Source organism: Stegostoma tigrinum, chromosome 5 (assembly GCF_030684315.1).
Source record: "Stegostoma tigrinum isolate sSteTig4 chromosome 5, sSteTig4.hap1, whole genome shotgun sequence".
Lineage (NCBI taxonomy): Eukaryota > Metazoa > Chordata > Chondrichthyes > Orectolobiformes > Stegostomatidae > Stegostoma > Stegostoma tigrinum.
The window spans coordinates 114902133-114929743 of record NC_081358.1 but is presented as its reverse complement, the minus strand read 5'-3'; the positions used below and the strand labels follow the sequence as shown (position 1 = coordinate 114929743).

General features: G+C 42.3%; 1 protein-coding gene across 1 annotated transcript in view; it reads right to left on the bottom strand.

Moving 5' to 3' along the window:
* Positions 1–27611, bottom strand: part of rab31 (RAB31, member RAS oncogene family) — an 87706-nt gene that overhangs the window by 45333 nt on the left and 14762 nt on the right. The window contains exons 2-4 of the mRNA XM_048529919.2: positions 26115–26194; positions 25934–26015; positions 8507–8578 (exon numbers count right to left, since the gene is read on the bottom strand). Coding sequence (XP_048385876.1) covers positions 8507–8578; positions 25934–26015; positions 26115–26194 — 234 coding nt within the window. The remainder of the gene's footprint in view (positions 1–8506; positions 8579–25933; positions 26016–26114; positions 26195–27611) is intronic.

Genomic DNA, 27611 nt, shown 5'->3' with positions numbered 1-27611 from the left:
TGTCATCCCATTCACCATGAGAAGTGCAACAAATGATTGACCAGTGTAGAAAATATAATCAAACCAGCCTCAACAGCATTTTCCAAGTCCAGTGACCTCTATCAGCGAAGGTACCAGATGTGTGCAAACAGCACCATTGAGTCATTCAGCAGAGTCAGGTCCTTCTTGGCCACACAAACCAGGTTTCCCAAAGTAAACACTGTCATGTGTTTGGCCCATAGCTCTCTAAACCTTTCATTGCCATCAGGCCATCCAAATGCTTTTTAACCTGCCTCCAACACTTCCTCCAGCAATTTATTTCACACACACACCACCTCCTGTGTAGGAAAGGTGTCCCTCAGGTCCCTTTTGAATTTTTCTCCTCTCACCTTAAAAATACACCTCCCAGCTTTAGTCTCCACCACCTTAGGAAAAAGGCCTTTGCTATTCACCTTATTTATGCCCCTCATAATTTTATAACCTCCAAAAGGTCACCCACCCATTGACCTCCCACACTCCAATGAATAAAATCCCAGCCAATCCAGCCTCTCTTTATAACTCAAACCCTCCCATTCCATTAACACCCTGGTAAATCGATTCTTTGTCCTCTCAATTAGCAGGGTGACCTGAACTGTACGCAAATCCCCTACAAGTCATTCACCATCCTGACTTAGAAACATCGTCGTTCCTTTAGTGTCATTAGGTTAAAACCTCGAACGTCCACCCGAACACCCCAGTGAATGCAGTCTAACCCAAGAATTTCAATGGTAGATGAAAGATCTCACTATCAGCAGCTACTTCTGGCTCAGGACACCTGCCATAACATAACAGACCCCTTAGAACCCAGGCCCTATTCACTGGGCTCTGCTGTACACTACAACCCCACACTGGGCCCTTTTCATTACCCCTTTCTGAGACTGGCAAACGTCTGTGGAGGGAAACAGTTAGCTTTTCAGCTCATGGATTCTGGACTGCTCTTGACCTGAAGTGTTTAATTTGTTCCTCTCTTCACAGATGCTGCTCAACCAGCTGAAAATGTATGGCATTTTCTGTTTTTTAGTTCTGATTTTCAAGCAATCACAAAATTTTGTTTTTGGTAAGGGCATCTCAGAAGGGAATTTGAGAGCTAGATGGTATTTTTTAAGAAAACCTGCTAATTTCCCATTCAAGGATAATGAACTTTGCATTTAATTTATAATTAATTAAATATATTAATTAAATATAAACTCCCCAGCTGCTATGCTAGGATTTGAACTAGTCTCTGGAAATTTGTTTTATATGCAGCACTACGGAACAGTGGTTAGCATTGATTCCTCATAACGTAAGATTCCAGCCTTGAGTGATTGTCTATATGCAGTTTGCATGTTCTCTTGTGTCTACATGTGTTTTCACCGGGTGCTCCGGTTTCGCCCCACAGGCTCGGTGGATTGGCCAGGCTAAATGTGTGGTTGCGGGGATAGGCTGGGTGGAATGTTCTTCAGTCAGCTGGTATGGGCCGAATGGTCTTCGAATTACTCGTCATGCAATATTGCTTTGATACGCCCAGGTAATAGATTGATTCCCTAATGAGCTATTACATTCTTTGAGTGTGTCACCAGCACTGACAGAAGCCACTAGAGAACATGCACCTCTAACAACTCCACATGATTCTTGGGCAGATTTCTCATAACTTTTAATTTTTTTTTACAACATTCTGCAATAGCACCCCTAAAACATTAAAAGGAACAAGCATGACGTGCAGTCCTCTTGCTCAGACCTTGCTCAGCTGTCAGATCCAATAGTCTGGGTGGTCATTTGGAAACAGTAATGACAGCCGGCTTTACCTACATCATAAACTGTCTACTGGCCCCTCTCATGGGGCACCTGGCTGGAAGGTGCAGCACTGAGGACACAGCAGAGAGGTCTGCAGTGGTGACCTTTCCTTATGCAGTTAGCAGAAGTGCCCACTTGAGGGAGACTGCCGAAGAGGAATCAGCGAGGAAATGCCAGAGAGTAGAGAAGCACTACATTATTGAATGTCACTCTCACTGTTGCAGACACAGTACAAAATAACACCAACTGACATCTCCTGTGAACTTGGGCAAGTACATCGTGGGAAAACTTGATCCAAAGAAACCAAATCTCCTCACGCTTTTCTGGTCTGACTAACTGGGCTGTATAGTCAGACACCGATGCAAAATTGACACCACTACACATAGTTTCTACCATTCTTTTCACTTTGAAGACCACCAACTCTTAAGAATTCAACTCATCCATGTCACCAAGTACGATGGGAATACCCAAGTTATTCTCCCACCTTATAGAGCTGCACTAAGGCAAGTACTGGCCCAAACTGCACGCTAGTGTCTGATGACAAAATGCAGGCTACAGAAACCAATACCAGGATGCCTGAGATGCTGCTGGGCCTGCTGTGTTCATCCAGCCTCACATTTTATTGTCCAGGATGTATAAGATGTACAAAGCAGCCTAACAGAGAAACACTTCAGCTAAAATGCACATTGGCAATTCCCAATCAATTACTTGAATGTTAATGGTTTAAATACCCACTCTAAACTTTGCAGTCAGGGTTGGCAGTAGGAGAAAAATCAGATGGGCAGCGTTTCCAATGAAATACTCAGCCAAACAGTATTTGCTCCATTACATATGACCACATACATGAAGCGTATTCCACTTGATTATTTTAATTCAGCGGAAATGAGAGAATACAAGTCATATTGCAATGCATTCATTAGGAACCAGAGCAATTGCTGATATCGAGTATTATAAATGATTGCAAGAGTGTACAGTTACACTTCAAACAGATCAACGTATAATTTCACAGAATAGCTTTCAATTTCAAAACGTTTCAATTTTCCAAACAATACTTTTTAAAATTATGCTCTTTTATATTTCTGGCCTACTGCCAATGATGCACACCACAGTAAGATCTCACATTGTATCTGTTTATGAATCCTTTTAAAACAGTCCCGCTTATGTAAAGTTACTTACGCCAAACATATTTCCAGCAACCAAAACTTTGGGATACTTTGAGGACTAGTTTTGTGAAGAACTTATCTCCTTCAACATTCACTCGATATTATGTTTATTACACTCTGTCCATGTTTAATACTCCCACCAATGAAGAGATGATTTAATCACTCATGGTCAATGCTATTCTATCATTTACTTCAGCATCCTGGTGGTTTCCTGTTTATCCCAGAAATACATTTATACCCTGACTAGTTATAGTTATTCAGATCAGTTAAATTATTAACCCTTCGAACTTTCTAACATGTTAAACAGAAAGCAACACTGTTGGACAGAGGTTCACCCTGTAACAGTACATTTTCACTGGATTAAATAAAAACAATGTCAATAAACTAATGGGGAACTTCACAGAGGTCTGCTAGTGCACAATAGAATACCAACAAACTGATATGCAAATGTGTGAAGATTACACAAATAAGCCCCACAACCTCATAAGCAGCAAAACAGTGTCTTGAAAGAAAACACTGCTTTTATTTCAAGTCGTCCGGTGCTTCTGTTAGTTTGAAAGATGGCAACACCACTCCTGTCCCAAGACCAATCAAGTCATCGTAATGCTAGTGGACCATAGGGCTGCTCTGTCAATAGGAAGAGACAACTGACAGTGATTTAACTGAGAGTCACCATGCCTCAGGAGAGGGGAGAGGAGATATCTGTTTCCTTCATATGCTGTTGTAAAGACCTGAACTGTGATTGTGACGATGTATATGTATTTATATATAAAGGTATTTTTTATGCGTAAAGTGTATTTTTGAAAATAAAAAAGGAGAGTCCTTCATGGTGAACCACTGTCTGAAGCCTTTCTGCTGAAGTTAAACTTGGATCTGTTCAATCATCAGACCCTCCTGGTGCCTCTATTATGTGTAAATATAATTCGACACAAGAAAGAAATGCCTTTAGTTTGTTTGTTGGATAGAGTCAAACTCAGTTTGTTTGTTCCTTCATGTGCTACAGTACAGAGCCAAATTCTTTAGTGACAATGTATGTTTATGAAGGTATTTTTATGAATAAAGTATATTGTTGGAATTAATACAAGTCCTTTGCCAGTGCAGGAACTGAACCCCTTCTATTGGTATCACACTGCATTACAAACCAGCTATCCTTCCAACTGAACTAACCAATCCCCTCCTGCTATTCATAGACAGAATTGATGCAATATGAATGATCTCAGCACTGACTCGGGATCAAACTCACGAACCTCTGCTGTTTCGACGATTTAACTCCACACTGAACTGTGCACTGAGTGTTCAGGGAGCTTTGAGATTACTCAATGCATCTTGGTAGACACATGAGTATTCTATGAAAACTTCTGTCTCTTCTCTTCCATTAAGCCGGTAGCAGAGACAGCAGATAACTTGAAATACTATACAAGTGGCCACAGAACAATCAATGCAAATGGATTAATATTGGCTGCATTTTGCTCAAAATTACCTAGTCAAGGTTCACAACATTACATAAGAAACGTATCCCATTTGCTTGCATTCGCTAATGAGCTGTACTCAGTAATGTGATCGTTTTCAGAAGGTCCCTTATGATTTTTTAAAAATTTGTCTGCTGTGAATTGATTTGGCATGAACCCTAGCTCTAAACCAACAGGAGCATCTGACTGGTATCTGGATTACCAAGTTCAAAATAGGCTGTAACAAAGGAAAAACTGAAGAAAAGAAATTTCCTGTTAGCGTTCTTCAATATACTGGCACATTTCTAAAACCAAAGCTAAAATATTGTTATGAAATTTGACCCTTCACACAGTAGGAGCAAAATCAAGACACATTTTCACAATCTTCCACGGGGATTAATGAAGTTATGAGTCAGACAATTTGTTTTGTTATTGGTTTTATTTATCAGTTGTACTATTACAGTTATCGTTGGACACGTTTGAAACGGATAGGTTGGTGATTAGAATTCAGATTTGTTTTCCCTCACATTGGTTCTCTCATCAATGCCCCAAGGCAGATATGTCCTTCAGAACTCATCTCAATCAGTGCTTCTACTCAGTCACACCTTCTGCTGCACACTGAAGTTTCCCATTCTGCCCTCACACTGTGCTTCTTCCAAGTAGCATTTAACATGGAGGAGTACAGGTTCATCAGTTGAGTAGGCATTGGTCCTGTGCAGCCTGCATCTGACCTAATACTATAAAACATCATGAGGTCTGGGATCAATGCTGAGCACTCCAGCACTCTGATGGGTTTTTCCTGCTCTGTTATACGTAAATATAATTCTGCACAATAAAGAAATGTCTTTTATTTGTCCCACCCTGCTGGGGGAACAGGACATCCACAGGCACAGTGATGGAAGAACGCGGGCATTGTCTGATATTGTCTGAATTTGTTAGGCGCATCCAGGAGGGTTTCTTGAAACAATGTACAAATAGTCCAATGGGGGAAGGGGCCATACTGGGCCTTGTACTGGGGAATGAGCCTGGCCAGGTGATCAAAGTTATAGTGGAGGATTTTGGGAACAGTGATCATAATTCCCTAATTACAACAGCATTAGGTAGGAACTGCAGAAATTAGATTGGAGGTGGTTGTTTGAGGGTAAATCCACATACAGTGTTTGGACCAGTATGTGCCTGTGAGGATGAAAGATGAGAATGGCAAGATTCAGGAACCCTGGGTGTAAGAGATATTGAAAGGTTAGTCAAAAAGAGAAAGGAAGCATATGTAAGGTTTAGGGAACTTAAATCAAACAAGGCCTATGAGGAGTATTTAGGAAGCAGAAAATAACTTAAACAATGGATTAGGAGAGCTAAAAGAGGCAATGAAATATCTTTGATAAGTAAGATGAAGGAGAATTCCAACGCATTCTATGAGTGCATTTAGGAGCGAGAGGATTGCTATGGAAAGATTAGGTCAAGGGCAAAGAGGCAAATTATGCATGGGGCCACAGGAGATGGGTGAGGTCCTTAACAAGTACTTCACATCAGGATTCACGAACAAGAAGGATATGGATGATGGTAAGATTAAGGAGGGATATGGTGATATTCTGGGGCATGTTGACATTAAGAAGGAGATGTTATTGGGTGTCTTGAAAACATTAGGGTAGATAGGTCCCCAGGGCCTGATGGGATCTAGACCAGGATACTGAGGGAGAAAAGGAGCCTTTATAGAGCTCTTTACATTCTCTCTAGCTACAAGCAGAAGACTGGAAAATAACCAATGTTGTTCCTTTGTTTAAGAAGGGCAACTGGAATAATTCAGGAAACTATAAGCCAGAGGGTGGAAAATTATTGGAGAAAATTCTTATAAATAGGACTTGCTCACATTTGGAGAAGAATGGGCTTATTAGGGATAGTCAATATGGCTTTATGTGGGGGAGGTCTTGTCTTACAAATTTGATTGAGTTTTTTGAGGAAGTAATGAAGATGACTGAGGAGGTTAGGGCAGTAGTTGTTGTCTGTACGGACGTTACTACAACAGTCAACAAGGTCCCACAATGGAGGCTGGTCCAGAAGATTAAGTCACAGGGATCCAAGTTGAGTTGGCAAGTTGGGTATAAAACAGGCTTAATCATAGATGACAGAGTTATGGAGGGGTGTATTTCAACTTGACTTCTGTGATCAATGGTGTTTCGTAAAGATCAGTGCTGGAACCCCTGTTGTTTGTAACATACGGAAATGATTTGGATAAAAATGTAGGTGGCCAGATTGGTAAGCTAACAGACAACACACAGCTTGGTGGAGTTATGAATAGTGACGAAGGTTATCAAGAGACACATCAGGACATAGATCAGCTAGCAGGTGGAGTTTAATCTGGACAAGTGTGAGGTGATGCATTTTGGAAGGTCAAATGCAAAAGGTAAATACACAAAAAAATGACAGGATGCTTAGGAGCATTGATATACAGAAGGATCTTGGGGTCCATGTTGATAGATCCCTGAAGATGGCAATACAAGTGGATAAGGTGATAAAGAAGGATGATCGCCTTCACCATTTGGGGCATTGAGTATAAAAGTCGGTAAGTCATGCTGCAGCTGTACAATACTTTATCTAGGCCTCACTTAGAACATATGTGTAGTCTGGTCCTGACACTATAGGAAGGATTTGGAGAGGGGGCAAACCCAGTGTGTCGCTTGGATTGGAATGCATTAACTATAAAGGAGAGGTTAGACAAACTTGGATTGTTTTCACTCGAGTGTCAGGGGCTGAGGGGTTATCTGTAAATAAAATTATGAATAGAGTGGATAGTTGGAGCCTTTTTCAAAGGGATGTCAAATACAAGGGGGCACAAGTTTAGATTGAGATGGAGAAAGTTTAAAGGAGATGTTCAAGGAAAGTTGTATTACGCAGAGGATGGTCGGTGCCTGGAACCCACTGCCAAGACAGATGGTCAAAGTAAATACAGTAATAATGTTAAACAGGCACTTAGACAGATGTGTGAACAGACAAAGAAGAGAGAGATACAGGCCATGTGCAGGCAGATGGGATTAGTTTAGAATGGCCTCATGGTCAGCACAGACATGGTGAGCTGAAAGGCCTGTTCCTGGGCTGTACAGTATTCGGTGACACCTCACAGAACTTGGGAATAGCTGAATTTCCCCTCCACAAACCTTCAGAAGTTGATTGCTGTTCATGCTGTACCTGGAAATAAGTCTCATTAAATAGGTAGCAGACAGGCATCGTAAAAAGAGGTCTGCAATTGCCTTCTCACCAAAAAGCCAAAAGGCAGTCCTTAAGCAACTGAATGAATCTAAGTTCTGAGAAAGGGTCACAGGACCCAAAATGCTAACTCTGATTTCTCTCCAAAGATGCTGTCTGGCCTGCCGAGTTTTTCCAGCAACTTCTGTTTTTGTTTGGGAATGAACATAAGGCCTTCAGATTTGGCATACTTCCAGCTAACGTAATCAGCAAGCTTTGGCCAATTGGCCAGTACATGGCCTGAAACAACCTTCAGGTATCTTCCAACTTATCCTTTAGAATCAATAGAATCCCTACAGAACAGTTAGAGGCCATTTAGCATTGGCCTTCTGAGGAGCATCCACCCAGACCCACCCCTTCTCTGCATTTCCCATGGTTGATCTCCCTAATCTGTGCATCCCTCAACACTAATGACAATTTAGCATGGCCAATTCACCTAATCTGCACATCTTCAGGTTGTAGGAGGAAACCAGAGCACCCAAAGGAAACCCACACAGGCATGGGGAGATGGTGCAAACTCCACACAGACAGTCACCCTAGGCTAGAAACGAACGCTGGTCTCTGGGCTGTGGGGCAGCGATGCTAACCACTGAGCCACTATGCTGCACATTTAATTAAGCACAAGCTATGCTAAATCTAATTGTGCAGATATGTTGTGTCTGCAACAAAACAAGAGAAATATGTAACTCTAGCTGAATACTGTCTCTCACAGTTATTCTGATGTGTAACTCAGTTAGTTCCATTCTCTCATGAAAACACAGTGAGATGTGATCTGCTGTTCCAGATGTAATTCCAATCGTTTGGAATCCCAAAACTGACTGACAAAGATTTTAAACGGAAGAGCTGGATATTGTAGCAGTTTACCTCATTTGTGATGTCGTAAACTATAACGGCTGCTGCAGACCCACGGTAATACATTGGAGCCAGAGAGTGAAACTGTGAGAAACAAAAGACAAAACAAATTAGACAAGCTTTGGGACATCTACGTTTTCAAAATGAATACATGTTACATTATAATGGATAGCCTTCAGGACAGCTAGATTATATGCATACAGTTTAGTTCATTAAAAATAACACTCAGGACCTGAAAAATCAGAAACCAGTGAAAATAGAAGCAAGATAACAAAGTATGGAGCTGGATGAACACAGCAGGCCAAGCAGCATCTCAGGAGCACAAAAGCTGACGTTTCGGGGCTAGACACTTCTTCAGAGAGGGGGAGGGGAAGAGAGTTCTGAAATAAATAGGGAGAGAGGGGGGAGGCGGATAGAAGATGGATAGAGGAGAAGATAGGTGGAGAGGAGACAGACAGGTCAAAGAGGCGGGGATGGACCCAGTAAAGGTGAGTGTAGCTGGGGAGGTAGGGAGGGGATAGGTCAGTCCAGGGAGGGCAGACAGGTCAAGGGGGTGGGATGAGGTTAGTAGGTAGGAGATGGGGGTTGGGTCTCGAGGTAGGAGGAGGGGATAGGTGAGACATTAGGGAGGCGGGGACGAGCTGGGCTGGTTTTGGGATGCAGAAAGGGGAAGGGAGATTTTGAAGCTTGTGAAGTCATTCAAAAAATCCCCACCCCCTACCGCATCCCAAAACCAGCCCAGCTCGTCCCCACCCCCATCTTCTACCTACTAACCTCACCTATTTTCAGTAAACAGGTCTTTAATTTATTTAATTCTTTGCTAAACTGAAATAAGACTTGCAATTATCTCATGGCACCCATGACCAACAAACAGTGCTTTTTGACCAATGAAGTGCCTTTTGACATGAAGTCACTGCTGTGATGGAGGAAACACAGCAGCTAATTTGCAAATAGCAAACTGTCGCCAGCAGTACTGTGATAATCTGTTGTTAATAAAGGGACAAACATTGACAGAATTCCAGGGTTAATGCATCTTTGGCATTTATTTTGACAGCATTTGAATGTAAAAGCAGGGATGTACTTCTGAGGCTTTAAGAGACTCTGGTTAGGCTGCACTTGGAGTATTGTGCACAGTTCTAGGCCCCATATCCCGGGAAGGATGTACCGGCCCTGGAACATTTCGGAGGAGGTTCATGAGAATGGTCCCAGGAATGGAAAGCTTAACATATGAGGAACGTTTGAGGACTCTGGGTCTTTAGTCAATGGAGTTTAGAAGGATGAGGGAGAATCTAATTGAAGCTTACAGAATACTGAATGGCCTAGACAAAGAGAATGTTGGGAAGATGTTTCCATTGGTAGGAGAGTCTAGGACCCGAGGGCACAGTCTTAGAGCAAAGGGAAGACCTTTTAGAACAGATATAAGGAGAAACTTCTTCAGCCAGAGAGTGTTGAGTCTATGGAATTCTGGATGTGAGTTTGCTCGCTGAGCTGGAAGGTTAGTTTTCAGACATTTCATCACCATTCTAGATATCATCATCAGTGAGCCTCCAACAAAGCACTGGTGTTATGTCCCGCTTTCGATTTATCTGGTTAGGCTTCCTTGGGTTGGTGATGTCATTTCCTGCATTGGTGATGTCCATCCCCTGAGAAAAAGAACAGGAAATGACATCACCAACCCAAGGAAACCTAACCAGATAAATAGAAAGCGGGACATAACACCAGCGCTTCGCCGGAGGCTCACTGATGATGTTACCTAGAATGATGATGAAACGTCTGAAAACTAACCTTCCAGCTCAGCAAGCAAACTCATATCCAGAACCTCAACCTGAGCTACAAATCTTCTCAAAACTTGCTCTATGGAATTCACTGCGACAGAATGCTGTGGAGGCCAGGTCACTGAGTACATTTAACACAGAGGTAGGTATGTTCTTGATTGTCAATGGGATCAAGGGTTACAGGAAGAAAGCAGGAGAATGGAGTTCAGAAGCCCATTAGCCATGATTGAATGGCAGAGCAGAATCAATGGGCTGAATGGCCTAATTTCTGCTCCTATATTTTATGGTCTTATTAATGTCCCTGCCCTGAGTACTGCAGGATCTTTCTCATCCACCTGAGAGATGAGGCAGGCCTCCGTCTAATCATCGCAAGTGTGCTCCAAGGCCTGGAGGCAGACACTGAAGCCTGTCACTTGAAGGTAAGTAAACTGCCAACAGCTTCCAAAGTGGATCACCTCTGCCAATGCCAGCTGGTGTTCCCCTCAGCCCAGAGCACTGAGAATCTCACTTCCAGGGTATCGGCACATTCACTCCATTTAGATGTATCAGTAGTCATTAACTACAGAATTATCCGTGAGAGACAAAAACAAAGTTGCTGGAAAAACTCAGCAGGTCTGGCAGCATCTGCGAAGGAAAAAACAGAGTTACCGTTTCAGGTCTGGTGCCCTTTCCTTCCAAGGTGAGGAATTATCTGTGAGATTGCGGGAAGGCCTGGCCATGGAGTGAGAAGCCCACAGAAAAAGGCAATCAGAATCCAGCATGGGAAATGGTGTTACAAAGTCACCAGTAAGAACAATCACTGTTACTAACTTTGCTGAGCGAGGGCTCTTCCACGTCCCGGTTTGAAAATCTGCTGAATTGACAATAAAGACTGCACTGCGTGTAGTAATTTACCACATCATCCAGTCCAAATGGCTGAAGTCTTAGAACAGCAGCTCCAAGCATATGGTGTCCCAGATAGTGAAATGACAGGACAAAAAATAGTAAGTTATCTGTGATCCATGTTGCACAGCTGAGACGGATCTTTCTATTTGTGCCTTGAACATTTCAATCCAGTTTTTCGACTTTATGCCTTCAGCCCTATGGCTCTCCCATTTAAAAGTCAGGCCAAAATTAAAACTGCTTTAGGGGCTCCTTTTGGCAGAGATTCAAGTGGCTTCTAACATCTGAAAAATCTACCATGTTAGAAAGCACTTCAAATCTGACAGATATGACTTTCCATTCATTCTAATAAAAAAAAACCCATAGAAAACATAATGACCACAAGATGGATGTGTATGCTGTGCTATTGCACAGAACTGTAGTTAAAAGTGAAAGTATAGCAAAACTATTCAGAATTGATAGCAGTTTATTAGAAATTATGTGAGCTCTGGTTTCCATTATACACACACTCAAACTAATAGCTCTCAGACTGACATTAGTCTAAGGCTGCACATGTGTCTTGAATCCTACATCATATGATTCCAATCACAAGCATAAGCATGCAGTTTTAAACATCATGAACAAAGTAAAGTGCTTAGAGTTAAAAAATTAAAAACATAAATCTCAATAATACTACACATTGTACGTATTAATCCTTCTGTGTCATTTTCATTGTTAATGTTATGTTGATTCACTATTGATCATTATCATTTGTATTCTATGTTTTAATGAACCTGGAAAGAAATTCAGCCACATCATTTGCACCTCTACACATTGGTCTGTTTTCCTGTTTTCCATCTCTCAGAAGGATAGAATTTGTGGTGGACATATTTTATGTGATTCAGTGAATAATGCAGTGATTGCAATGAGGTCAGTGAGGTGGCCCTCAAAAAAAAACTCCTTGGTTGGAGCTGTTAATCTGGTCCATTCAGGGAGCCCTGGCTGACACATATATAAAAAAAGTGTCAGGCATCTTGTTCATTTTGAGAGCTGGATCAGTGTCAAGAACTCTCTATATGTTAATAAAGGGTGACTTGGCAATGGAATACCAGCCTCTGTGGAATTATTTCAAATAATAGTCTCTGATTACCTTTACATACGCAATGTGTGAAATTGTTTACGTGGTACAGTTATAGGAAACAATACATTTGGAATCCACCTTTTGCCATTACCACAACACAAAAAAGTTTGAATAAACAATCTGGACTGCCATACATCCTTTCTCCTGGATCCCTCCGGTTTTTCATTCCAAACCCCAACAGTAGTTGGCTTAACCAACTTGCTCAGGCGTGTTGTTATGAGACATCTCCAGTACAGATGGTGCTTGAACCTAGAACTTCTTCCCCAGAGGTAGAGACACTACAACTGCATGAAAAGTACCCTTTGAAGCCCATCTATTTTACTGAATTATCAGAAGACCAGACTCTTATGGAGGCACATAGGTCTAGGCTAATTTTCCAGGAAGATCCCTATGTTGAGGCTTTTTGAGAAAGCCCACTGCATCAGGTTCCATTCAGGCACTTGACATTGGGTTTATCACTAGGATTCAGTAGCCCTGAGGGAGGAAGGTGTACTCCTCCACCCACCTCCACTGAGTGGCTGCACGAACCACAGGGCAGCAGCTCCTCTGTACTCAACAGTGCCATCAGGAGGGCAGTGGTTGCTGCTGGTGCAACACGCTCTTGAGACCTCAGATCAAAGAAGACTTGGGGGAGGAGGTAGAGGGGGATGTGTGATCCTCCACAGAACTGTAACACATTTGGTCACTTTCAAAATGTTGATCAACTTAGTTGTCACTTATGTTGCTCAGCAAAGTACTATCATTAATCACTATAAAATATTATTTAACTCTAATACATTATATGTCAAGTCATATGTAGTTATCATCACTTTTTGAACTGATCTTCATAGGAAAGGTCATAGGTTTGATGACTTCTGAGTTGCCAGGAACCACATCGCCTACTAAAATAGGCCCAACTTCATGGAAATAATGAGATATCTAAAGTGCCCACCTTACAACAGAGTAGGCAGGAGATAGAGTTAGACAGTATGGAAACAGGCTCTTTGATTCAACTTGTCCATGCTGACCAGATATTCTGAATTAATCTAATCCCATTTTCCAGCATTTGGCCCATATCCTTCTTAAATTATTCTTACTCATGTACCCAGCCAGATGCCTTTTAAATGTTGTAATTGTACCCACCTCCACCACATCCTCTGGCTGCTTATTCCATACATGCACCATCCTCTGCATGAAAAAGTTATCCCTTAGGTCTCTTTTAAATCTCCCTCTAGTTTAGGACTTCCCTATCCTGGAAAAAAGACCATGGCTGTTCACCCCATCCATGCCCCTCATGATTTTAAAAATCTCTATAAGGTCACCCCTCAGCCTTCGATGCTCCAGAGAAAATGGCCCCAAGCTATTCAGCCTGTCCCCATAGCTCAAACCCTGAAACCCCAGCAATATCTCTTTCAATCTTTTCTGGAGCGTTTCAAGTTTAACAACATGGGGCGTCAAGGTGGCTCAGTGGTTAGCACTGCACCCTCACAGCGCCAGGGACCTGGGTTCGATTCCAGTCTCAGGTAACTGTCTGTGTGGAGTTTGCACATTCTCCCCGTGTCTGCGTCGGTTTCCTCCGGGTGCTCCGGTTTCCTCCCACAGTCCAAAGATGTGCAGGCTAGGTGGATTGGCCATGCTAAAATTGCCTGTAGTATTCAGGGGTGTGTGTGGGTTATAGGGGGATGGGTCTGGCTGGGATGCTCTAAGGGGCGGCGTGGACTTGTTGGGCCCAAGGGCCTGTTTCCATTCTATAGGGAATCTAACCTAATCTATAGCAGGGGCACCAGAATTGAGCACAGAATTCTAAAAACGGCCTCACCAATGTCTTGTACAGCAACAGGATTGCTGTGATTTACCCTGGGGACCATTAAAAATCCCAAACATTGGGAAATGCAGTATCTGGGTCTCCCAGAATCATACAGTCTCCTTTTGAAATCCCACCCACGTAGTGTCCGTATCACGCAGAGACAAGACTACTCAGCCCTATATCTCTATAATGTCCTGTGTTATGAACTACCACGTTAATACACGCTGCTGTGTACAACGATTTGTACAAAAGACAACCCCACTGTTCACATCTTGTGGGTTGCTGTTGCTGTTGTTGGTGGCAGCAGGAGGAGCTTGTGCAGATTAAAGGGAATGCACAAGGCACAAAGGGTCTGGACAAAGAATTCTTCTCCTCCTAAACACCCTGAAGCACCATGACCCCACAAGCAAGACAGCCAAAAGTTAACGGTTTACTGAAACTGGATTCCAAGCTGTTCTGTAAAGGGCTTTTGTTTTTTAATAACATGGGAAATTAAACGTACAGCTTGTTCTTGGTTTAAGCACAGATGGTGAAAATTCCTGCACGTTAAATATTTTCATTCCTTCCTTCCCATATCCTGGGTCTGTAAATGTGCATACTCACACAGACAGGAAAACATCCAAGATGGTTCGCGGAGTGGTTTTGAAGGATGTGGGCTGTCTAATTTTTAAAACACTTTTAACCCTTTGCTTTCACTAGACTTCTTCGCCATTCCACAGCTAGCATCCAGGGAACATTAGTGAGGAGGGTAAACCGGTAAAACTTTGAAATGACTGGTACGGGTCTGGAATAATCCCAGTTTGGACCATTTCAAGGTCTTACACTGACCTCTTCCTTTTATGGGAAAAGGAAAAATCATTCCACACAGCTTTTAGCTGCTCAGGCAGCAAGCACTCAGCAATGACTCACTTCCCCTTTGAGAAATCCACGTTTATTTTTGTTCCCGGTTGTGAAACCAGGAGGCCAGATTATTTTATCAGGGTTGACAACTCAGCCTCTTTTCCTGCTTTTTTCTGATGTGCGGCCAAATCTGGAAGACTCCCGAACACGAAAACAAAAAACAATGCTGGGATTCTGAGCAAGGAGAAAACACCAGAAAATGATGGAAGTACTCAATAGGTCCAGCAGCATCCATCAAGACAGAAGCAGAGTTGATGGGTCAAATTTCCTTGATGCAGAATTACACACTTGTGCCAGAAACGTGAGGGAGAGGTGACTCCATTCTGATCATGTCATTTTGACTGGATGCAAACAAACTGTCTGTGTGCACATTCTCCCCGAGTCTGTGTGAGTTTGCTCTGGTTTCCTCCCGCAGTCCAAAGATGTGCAGGCTAGGTGGATCGGCCATGCTAAATTGCCCGTAGTGTTCAGGGATGTGTGGGTTTTCGAGGGATGGGTCTGGGATGCTTCAAGTGGCGGTGTGGACTTGATGGGCCAAAAGGGCCTGTTCCCACACTGTAGGGAATCTAATTGCTAATCTAATTTAATGATCAATCCACCGATAAAGGTCACTCAGAACCAGAAGACCTGTGACTCAGCGGTGACACCATTTGTAATGGCTATTGCTGAGGCGTGAGAGTCAGAGTCATGAAGAACTAAAGAGGCCCTTCTGCCCACCAACGCTGTATCGACTTACTAGTGCCTCTTTCCAGCACTTGATCCACTTTTACGACATTTAAAATGCTTATCCAAGGACTTTTTAAAGGTTGTGAGGTTTCCTGCCTCAACTACCCACTCAATAAGTGAATTCCAGACCTGCACCCACACCCCTCAACCCCTCTGGCTGAAATTTTGTTTCTTCAAATCTCCTTTAAACCTCCATCTTAAAAATTATACCCACTTTGTTGGTGACCATTGGACTCAGGAGAACACCTCATTGGCCTAGATGCCTTTGAGGAGCTGATGCGTTCACTTTGAGCAGCCAAGGCCAGGCCTGGCCATCAAGAACAGGGTGGGGACACTGGGACGTGATGTGCTGGTGGTGAGTTCGGCATGGAATTATGTTTTGGGGGAGAGGGGTTTCCATTAGAAGACCACGAGGGTTTTTCAAATGGTCTCATTGGGAGAGGCTGTGTCCTTCTGATCTCAGTAAAATGTTCGGATGAATCGACCTCCCAAAGAACAGCTGCAGCACTAATGTCTCCAATGCTGACACCATGCCACAGCAGCTGGGAGACAACTGGCACCTTTCATCTCCATAGTCCAGCCTTGCTGCCATTCTAGCCATCCAAGTGGCCGGGAAAATACAGCCCATCATTTCAGGTCCACCATCTAGAAGTTCCTACTCAGGGTAATTTACCTGAAACATTAAATGTGTTTTCAATTTGCATTTACAAAGCGATTTGTTAAGGACAAAACTTGGAGACTTGAAGGTATCAAGCAGATGTTGTCCCTTGTGGGAGAGTCTAGGACCAGACGGCATAATCTCAGAATAAGGGGTCACATATTTAAAGGCAATAAGGAGCAATTTATTCTCCCTGAGGGTAGTGGGCCCATGGAATTATTTGCTGCAAGTGTCTATAGAGGCTGGGTCAAGACTGAGATAGATACATTTTTAATCAGTAAGGGAATGAGTGGCTGTGGGGAAATGGCAGAAAAGTGAGTTGGGATTATGAAGTCAGACAAGATCTCATTGAATGACAGAGCAGATCTGATGGGCTGAATGGCATACTTCTGCTTCTACAACTTATGGTCTACAGTCAAAATGCTACACGGTTGTATCCAACTGATGCAATGCTTTAATAGAGATTATTGAAATGTTGTATGGCTGGCTTTCCAACTTTGCTCTCTCCATAAACTTCACTTCATCCAAAATACTGCTGGTGACACGTGCTAAGTCCCAGTTGCCTTTCACTCCATGCATGCTGACCCACATTGGCTCTCAGCATTGTCTCAAACTTCAAATTCTTACCCTGGTATTGAAATCCCTCCAAGGCCATGACCCATCCCACTTCTATACCCTTCTCCATCCCTAAAACCCACTCACCTCAAAATCTCACTGCTCCTTTGATTCTAGCTTATTTGAGCCTGAATGGCTGGTTGAGCTTCATTTAGCTATCCCCAAGCTGTACTCCTTTGATATACTCATTAAAAATGTTTCTTTGGCCAAGCTTTTGGCTCACTGCACTAACACCTCCAGTGTGGCCTGGTCCCTTATTCCTTTCATCACGAGAGTTTTGTAATTTTGCAGAAGTGTGGGAAAAGACAATTTAGAAACACAGCACATAGGGTGTGTGTGCTGTTAATGCTTTTTAGAAATTTGTCACGTGTTTATCCTGAGCGCTGTGTGGCTGAGTCCTTGCAGATCACAAACGTACCGATCAGTACAAAGGGTTAGGACAGAGTTGGCTATGTTTTATCTTTTCTGGAGGTGTGGGCATCAGTGGGTAAGGATTTATTGCCCATCCCTAATTGCCCCTCACAAGGAGGAAGTGAACTGTCTTCTTGAACCTCTGCAGCCCTTGGGATGTTGGGATAGCTACAGTACCTTTAGGAAGGGAATTCCACGATCTGACCCAGTGAAGGAAGGGTCAGTGATACATTGCCAATTCAGGATGGTGAGTGGCTTGGAGGGGATGTGGGGATGCAGCATTCCCATGTATCTGCTGCCATTGGCCTTTTAGATGGTGGAAGTGGTTGTCTGGAAGGTTTGAAATTTTATGTTATGTCTGAATCAAAATTTTCTTTCTCCCTGTGGAAAGGTTGTAAAATTAGTTTAGAATATAGCCAAAACTGATTTTCGGGAATATGAGTTGTAACATGAAACAGACCATACTTTGGAAAAATTGGCAAATTGTCCTAGCCAGTATGACATATTCTGTAGCAGTTGGAGATTTTTTTTCTGAGTGTTTATTTTGGTTCTCCTGCCATGGCAAATTCTACACATTACCATCAGTGTTCAAACTTTCGATCCTTATCAAACATTTCAGGTGCACAGCATAGTGCACTCAACTCTATCTTAAAAAGTTAAATCCCATGAATTTCAGTTTGTCTTCAGCCAGGCTGCAGGATTTTACATTTCAAACCGAGCTGCAATAACTCCCGGAAGGGCCCGAACTACAAATCTAGGTTTACTTCAAAATGTTAACCATAAGCAAGTTTAAACCAAGATAATGGACTGCCCAGTCAGGGTGTGCAGGGCTGTTATAGCATGAAGTTCACAGTTTCAGACCTTGATGACAACAGTGAGAAGCAAAGTTGGAAGAGTAGTCAATTCATCCACAGCACAGAGAATGTGAACGTTTAGACTGGAAATGGACTGTTTGCATCCCCCTTCGTGCCTCCCTTATGTTCCTTTCTCCAATGCTTTTTAAAAACAGGAATTCAAAAGCTGTTGGCAAATTGAGTCACAAAACAGTGGAATGTACAACTATCTGCAACTATTTCACACACAATGAACTTCCCATCAGAAAGTGGGCTGTTCAAAGAAAAAAGGGGATTGTATTCTTCCTTCTATCTGACTACTACTTCCCACCATTGCCCCATCCTCAAGTCCCACAGCACCAACCCCAACCTCAGGATAAGTTTAGGTGGATGTCACCTCGGCAGACAGTTGATGTCAGTTAACAAGTGGCTTCTGAATGCAATTAACAGAACCCTGAATGCAGGTCAGTGGCCTGCCCTTGCAATTAGGAAATGACTGATGTAAACTTCTTGAAAAGGGAAGTGAAAAATGAAATAAATGGTCTTTCAAATGTTCCTCACATGAAACAATGCCCAAGTCATTACCTTATAAAGAAATGTTGGCCATACAACTTATGGAATAGAGATAATGGGAACTGCAGATGCTGGAGAATTCCAAGATAATAAAATGTGAGGCTGGATGAACACAGCAGGCCAAGCAGCATCTCAGGAGCACAAAAGCTGACATTTCGGGCCTAGACCCTTCATCAGAGACTTATGGAATAGGTCACCAATAGTTTGCAAATTGTGTTAAGTGTATACTGAAACTTCTGTAAAAAAAAAATAGCAAGAAGAGACAGATGGGAGTTAAATAACAATTCACCATTATCATTGATTTGTGCTTCCATTTCTTGCTTACTGGTTTGTTCTGTTTGCAATATCTTCACCCAGAAGTCTGAAAAGTTCTGCCCTGAGCACTGATTCACTATAAATTCTAATTGGATCACATTTCCATTCATTACCCCATTTAGACATAATTCACCCAAGAATCAGTGTAACAAAAGGATTGCAAAATGTTAAACGCAAATTGAACTTAGTTCAAATCAAGAATCTTTGGGTTATGCCAGTTTTGAAACAAAAATCAGTGTAGACGTGGGCCCTGCCAAAGGTTAATACATCACAATTGGAAACTTTGGCTTATTATACTCATTCGCAGATCTTTGAAGGCAGGTTAAAACTTAAGATGGTTCTTTTGAACTCAGAGATACAATTAGTCATATTTCAAAAGTCCATGAACTTTTCTTTAAATGAACAAACTGACTGTAGTACTCCAGTACTATCAGATGACTCTGAACATTATTTTTCAAAAACCAGCTTCAGTTATTTAGGGCATAATATTTTTTGAGGGATCGGGGATCTCATCATCTGGCTTGAGAACTGGTGAGAGATCCAAAATGACTCTTCCAGAGAAAGGTCACCAAACGCCATGCCAATCAGGCAGTAGCAAAGCTACCAGTGGGCCTTCATCTGTGTGTTTTGACCGGCAAAAATAGGAGAGTTTCCCAAATGTCACAGGAGCCCCAGGGTTAAATATTAAGTCATTTTTGGTGGTGGGGAAGGGGGGGGGTGGTCTCACAGGATAGAAGTCATGGAGAGACAAGATGTGGGTATTCAGAACTACGAGGGCAGGCTTACCTGTGCCCTATACCCAGTCCCTTAAGACATCAAGCCCCATCTTGCATGTTACATGGCAGCAAGTCCATTTGCAGTTATGTTAATCCCAGCAGCAGGTGATTGAGGCACTCAAGTGACCTATAATAGACCACTCAAGGGCCTCAAATAGCAGAGCTGCTGACCCTGCTCCTCCCAATCAGAACTTAATCCCGGTGGAACTGATAAGGAAGAAAGGCTCTGGGTGTGCCAGTGCCTCAGTGAATGCAGTCCCCTTGCTACCTCTCAGCTCGGTACCCCCAACTGCAGTAGATTCCACATTTAAATTGGGTACTCACATCTGGTGGATTCATACAGTTTGATCCTTATTTGATTAAAGCCCATTTTCTGCTGCATGAATCAATCTGCAGTGTTACGATTCTTAACAATGTCAAGGATTTTTTGTGTCAAGTTCTCTTCTCCAATGTTACATTTTAAAAATACTGCCACATTACACTGGTTTGTGACATTTTGTCTTCAGCTCAAGCCTCTAAAATGGGACTTAAAACTTCAAGCTTCTCACTGAAAGGCAAGATTGCTAGCAGAACGGGTTCCATAAGCTGCACAGTTTGACCCCAAGAGGATGTTAAAAGTCAAAATTTTACACATATATGGGTTAAATAGGTTGACATTCTGTCTAATGAATTATAAAAGCATTTCTCTACGAAACATGCTTTATTATTGAACTAGGACCGCGATTAAAGCTTTTTAGGAGGGCCATTTAGCTATTTGTTTGGTTTGGAATATTCTTCACTGTGATACCATCACATTCAATGAATACTTTGGCCAAGAAATGAAAAAAAACCAATTGCCAGAGGTGACATCATAAAAAACAGGGCCCCACGTCTACAGAGATACATCAAACATTGGCAAATCAGCTAAGGGATGACATTAATTTGTCAGTGATCAAAGGGCAGCTCATACAATGATTTATTTTGGCAGCTCCCTGCAAACACTACACTGGGAGGCAGAGAAGAACATAACACCACAAAATGACATCATTTCCAATAATGTATTGATTTGAATGGATTGAAACAATGATGGATCCTGGTCTGACTATGTCACCTCACCTTTAAGGAAACACTGAGTGCACAGTTCACTAGTTTAGCAATTGACCTGCTTGGTGGAGAGAAGGAGAAGAAAAGGGTAAAGCGCTACCTCATGGAACATCTAGCTCCATGTGCTCAAAGATCTGTGCGCTGAGAACTGGCCTGTTGTGTCACATGGAGACCCACGGCAGAAACGCCTGACGTTGAGTAGACACCATCTTCAAACTGAGGGGCAGCCAATGGGGATAAGAAAGAAAACACTCTGGAGAATGGAGCAGGCAAGCTCAGCTGACAATGTTAAATTAACTCGGCTTTAATCTCTGGACTTGTTCTATTTCTCACTTTAAATGGGAGAATCTCATTGGTATATGTATCAGGCCTTCCGCTCTGTCTTGTCAACCGTTTTTTTAAGAACACAGATGTAATCCACCTTCACCAGGGCTTTCAGCCTCCCTAATTTGATTAGTTTGTTTGTTTATCATTGTAAATATTTTACAGCAGACAGAAACCACATTGCACCACAACTGGAAAATGAGCTGGGAGTTTCTATGGTATCTGGTCCATAATTAATCCTTCACCAAAAAATGGTTGACCTGGTCTTGAATCTCAATGCTTTTTCTGGAATGTAGCTGTGTGTGATTGGTTGGCACTGCTCCATTCATCACAACAGAGACTGCATTTCAAGGATATTTTAATTTTTGTAAAGATCTTTAGGACAGCCCCTGGTGATATCAGTCATAGTTCCTCTGTTTTATTTGCTTTATTAAGTGCTAAATTTTCATTTCATGCTTTCAAGTGGAACCAGGGGATTTCCTGTCAATTCTATGATTGGTGCTTTGTATCCTGTTTGGTACAAGAATATCAAATTATTTATTATTGTTTGGCGATCAGAATCAGAAGTCTATCAGACCTCAAAACTTTGCAATCTAGTTTTCTTCCTTCAAAACTGGGCCTTTCCCTTCTGAAGAGAATAAAAAGCTGTAAGGTACAGCCTCATCACTTGTTGCCTATTCCCAATTGCCCTTCAGTAGATGGTGGTTAGCTGCCATTTGGTGCAGGTATTTCTACAGTGTTGCTGTGAATGGAGATCCAGGATTTTGGTTCTGTAATATTGAAGGAATGGTGAAATACGGCCAAGTTATGTTTACATTTGTGGACTGGAGAGGAACCTGAAAATGGTGAAGCTCCCACGTGTCTGTTCCCCTTGTCTTTCCAGGTGGCTGGGCTCACATGTTTGGAAGCGGCTTTTGAAAGAACTTTAGTGAGTTGCTGCATTGCATCTTCAAGGTACACATGTTGTCACTGTTCATTGGCAATGAGAGAAGTAAATGTTTAAGTTGGTATTTGGGTGCCATTCGAGTGAACTGCTTTGTCCTGGATAGCATCAAGCTTCTTGAATATTAGACAATAGGTCCTGGTGTAGGCCATTCGGCCCTTCGAGCCAGGACCACCATTCATTATGATCATGGCTGATCATCCACAATCAGTATCCTGTTCCTGCCTTATTCCCATAACGCTTGATTCCACTATCTTTTAGAGCTCTATTTATCTCTTTCTTGAAAGTATCTAGAGAGTTGGCCTCCACTGCCTTCTGGGGCAGAGCATTCCATATATCCACCATTCTCTGGGTGAAGAGGTTTTTCCTCAACTCGGTTCTAAATGGCCTACCCCTTATTTTTAAACTGTGTCCTCTGGTTCTGGACTCACCCATCAGCGGAAACATGTTTTCTGCCTCCAGAATGTCCAATCCCTTAATAATCTTATATGTCTCAATCAGATCCCCTCTCATCCTTCTAAACTCAAGTGTATACAAGCCCAGTCGCTCCAATCTTTCAACATATGAGCTACAAATCTTCTCAAAATTTGCGATCATATGATAGTCCCGCCATTCCAGGAATTGACCTCGTGAACCTACGCTGCACTCCCTCGAAAGCAAGAATGTCCTTCCTCAAATTTGGAGACCAAAACTGCACACAATACTCCAGGTGGGGTCTCACCAGGGCCCTGTACAGCTGCAGAATGACCTCTTTGCTCCTATACTCAATCCCTCTTGTTATGAAGGCCAATAATACTGTTGGAGCTGCACTCATCCAGGCAAGTGGGGATATTCCATCACACTCCTGACTTGTGCCTTCTGGAAAGTAGACAAACTTTGAGGAGTCAGGAAGTGAGATACTCAAAGCAGGACTCCAGCCTCTTGTAACTGCAGTAATCTGTATGGCTGATCCAGTTCACTTTCAGGTTAATGGTAACCCCCAGGAACGTTAAACATAAGGGTATCAATGATCGTGATGCCATTAGTTTCAAGGAGTGATGGTTAGATTCTCTTGGTGTGAATGTTATTCAACGCTTAATAGTCCAAGCCTGAACAACATTTCCTAAATCTGAAATGGAGAAACTAAATTCATCTATCCTGACTTAAAGAGAGCATTGGGAGTATCATTGTTGGGTATCATTATTGAAATTGGGAACAAAATAATTTACACAATTTGATACACATATCCAACTACATGAAGTATGAAGACAAGAAATACTGGACATCACAAGCCGGTTGGGCAGCATCCGTGGAGACTGAACAAGCTAAGGTTTCACATCTTCATCTAGATCAGAGCTCTGACGAAGAGTCATCGAGATGCAAAATGGTAGCTTGGTCTCTCCACACGGATGCTGTCTGGCACACTGTGATTGCCAGCATTTGTTGTTTACAGTACAGATTCCAGCATCTACAGTAATTCGCTCCAACATGCAGTTTTGGTAATTTGTTATAATTCACTGGCAAGAATACCAAAGGATCAAAACTCCTAAAGGCTGAGTGGACTCGGATAGAATGGGTTCAGCATACGGATCAATGCCCGGATTTCTGGTCTAAGAAATGTCCCTCACATACAGCTGGAGTCCACCAACCAAAACGGAAGAAGAAAGGAAATAAGTGCTGCAGCAAGTCTTCCTTAAGTCTTACCTGCCATTCAACACGACCATAACTCATCTGCAACTTTAACTTCATTTGCCCATGCGTTCCCTACATCCCCTATTCATTTAGGATCCAAAACTTTACCGATCCGTTATGGAGATGTCATCTGGACATGCACACTTCTTCAGGGTAGTCAATTCCAAAGGTTCACAATCTCCTCAACTCAGCCTGAAATAGCTGACTGTTATCCTGAAAGATTGTGTTTGAGTTCCTGATTCTTCAGCCTCTCAGCATTTACTGTGTTAAACCCTCTCAGAATTGTATATGTTCCCATGACATCAGCTCTCATTCTTTCAGCAGAGAAAATGTGATAACTCCTTCAGCAGTTCTTCACCTGACAACATTCTCATTGCCAGCAGTCAATTCATTGCAACATATAACCACAAAGCCAGCAATGCTTTTGGACATTCCTGGAACTATCAATTCCTATCAGCCAAATATTATGTTCTGGCTTTTTTTTTCTATCCATTATTCAGCAGAAAGGACTGAGGAGGTAAAACTATTCTGTGTTTCAAGCTCATATATTTGCAGATTTTGTAAAATTTAACATGCCAATGGACATGTTTTGGTGTTTCCAGACAATGCAGCCATTCCCATAAGGAAAAGCAAGGGTTGGCTTCGGTTCAGACTCTGAGGGATGTTGCTTCAATATTCTAACTTCCCTTGAGATATCAAAAATGGTCCTTCTGGACAAGTTGAAGGCAAACAAGTTGGTGGAACTTCTGTGGAATGGTATGAGGTCATGGTAAAGAGACGGTTATGTGAGAAAAATCCAGACAATGTGAATTTAAATCCTAGAACACGTGAATTAGGAGGTGATTCGGGTCCCTCAAACCTGTGCAGCCATTCAATACACTCAGTTGGCCTGACAAGAGGTAGGTGGGAATGTGGGCTATGAGCTTTCACCTTCTTCCTCATTAGGAAGCTATCCACCACTACCTTAAAAACATGCAAAGATTCTTCTTCCATCACCTTTCAGGAAGAAAATTCCAAAGATTTGCCACCGTCTGTGAAAAATAATTTCTCCTTATCTCTGACTTAAATGAGGGAGCACTTATTTTTAAAAGTGACCTCTAGATCCAGACTCTGCCAAAAAATTAAAAATCCTCTCCATATCTATCCTTTCGTGGCCCCTCAGGATCAATAAATGTCAGCCCCAAACTGGGGGTTATGCTTGTCCTTCTTGGCTGTTCAGGATCTGATCATTCTCCTCCAAATTTAGACCCTCATTTGAAGCCCCAAAGACACGTGCATTCTGCCCAACTCCAGGGGCCAAAAGTGGTCATTGGAAGTGTAACTGTTCTTGGAAAAATATTTGGAAAAGAAAAATCAGGCGTAAATGCATATGAAATGTAACACACCAATGCAAACACAAATAAAACAAATGTAACAAGAAGGAACCATCGCTATAAAGTGGAACAAATGTTCTGAGAAACTGACTCTAAAAGGTTTGCAAATGGAGAATTGCTTTATTTGCTCATGCAACATTGGCCTCTCCCAAGTTCAGCAGTCAATTGAAAGGCCATAGTAAGCCCACATTAAAAAGATTGATATTTTCAGTTGCATGGCAAGAGATAATGGGAACTGCAGACGCTGGAGAATCTGAGATAACAAAGCGTGGAGCTGGATGAACACAGCAGGCCTGCTGTTTTCATCCAGCTCTACACCATGGCAAATCAGGAATGTGATATTCTGAGCATTGTTTATTGAATCTGCACAACAGGACCAAAGTCACTATTCCATTGCTGTCCATGGAAAAGACAGTCATTTATAGAAGGCTCCACAGGAATGAGAGAAACAAAATAAAGTTATCTTTCGGCCAACCAAAGTCTTTGGCTTCAACTCCAAGCGTCATCTTAAAATACAGACGTAGCCCTCATCTAAAGCAAAATACATTTTCTTGCATCACTCTTATGTGATTCCAACCTACTTATTCACAGTCAGGTTTCCCTGGATCACTGTGAAAATAACAATACATAGATTTTGTTTTAAACCACAAGATGAAAACATGCAAAGTTACATACCCGCTCTTGGCCAGCTGTGTCCCAAATCAGAAACTTATGGAGCTCATTTCCACAGCTCACAGTCTTAGTCATGAATGAGGCACTGGAAATCAGTCCAGAGCAGGCAAGAAGTTAGTCTCAAAACAATGGAGGGCTAAAACTCTCAGAACGGGAGAATCAACATAAATGTGTCAGTACTCACCCAATGGTGGGCAGAGTATTGAGATCGAAGGTGTCTTGAACGAATCGGCATACTATGCTCGACTTTCCCACACCAGTATCCTAAAACCGTTAAACATACAAAGAATCAGATCACAGAATTATTTGGTAAGTCAAAAGGATTTTTGAAAGTTTATTTTGCAAAGTGTGTTTCTAGCTGAGTCAAGTAAATTACACAGGCCACACTCCAAAACCAGTTTCTGCTAAAGAGGAAAAAAGAAGCTGGAAGAACACAGCAAGCCAGGCAGCATCTGGAGGAAAAGAGAAGTTGGTGTTTCAGGGCTCTTCAATCCTGAAGAAGGGTAATACCTGAAATGTTGACTCCTCCTTTTCTCCAGATGCCGCCTGCCTTGCTGCGTTCTTCTGCCATCATTTTTGTCTATCTTGGATTCTAGCACCTGGAGTTTTTTTGTCTCGATACTAAATGAGTCGTTCTCAGTCAGGTAGAAGTGATTATGAGATAATTAAACTTTTTCTTGCTTTTGCTCCTCATTCTTTACTCTCCTCCCCTCCCCTCTGCTGAAGCTACACGTGATACATGAGCTGATGTGAGCTAACACAGTGTGTCTTTTCCGGCTGACATGTGACTGTTCGCTATCCACGTGGCACAATTCAGGAGCGTGTTGGAATGCTCTTGCTTTGTCTGGATGGATGCAGCTCCAACACTCAAGACACCATCAGCCTACTTAACCAGCAGTCCATCTACTCTCTTAGCCACCAATGCACAGTGGCAGAGCGTTGCCAAACCTCACTGGGATAGAAATCAAGTCCCACTATTCCTGGAGTGATCACAAAGTTAAAGAATTTGAAAAGTACACAGAGCTTCTCAAATTACCATTCTTTCAGAGCCAGGGTGACAGAAAGAACAGACCAGGCTCTCATAATTTACAAGAACTACTATTGCTATTACAAGTACATAAATTTTAACTATAGATAAATAATTATAAACTGTTGACACGTAACTGTGGGCTGTTATGAAGTCCCCTCCTTGCACATACACAGACAAATAAAAAACATGGATATGATGGGTGGAGGGAAATACTGGGAATACAGTGCAATGCTCCCTGCTCACAGGGTTCACTCTCACTGGCTTACAGAAAATACAGAATGACTGATTCACTGTTCTCAAAGGTCTTTGACTTCATCAATTAAAGTTCACAGCTTACAGCAACTAGAAAGAAGAAATAAACTGGCTCTCTTCAGGCTTGAAATGCTTTTTAGTGCAGAGCAAAAGCAGCTCCTTTTGTTTCTGATTGTTATTCTGAACATTTTCCCACCCCAAGCTGTTCTGCAACCTGGGAGCCAATCACATATTTGTTGGTAGGCAGAAGGCCTTTGTCATCGGTAATTGGTCACTAGTCCAGAAACAAGACAGCTACTTGTTGTCAGTCCAAACTTTAATCATGTACACCCCTTGGTTCCAGCTCACCTCCAACTTGGCTTCCTCTACTGCTTGAACAAGCAGCTGTGTAAAACAGCA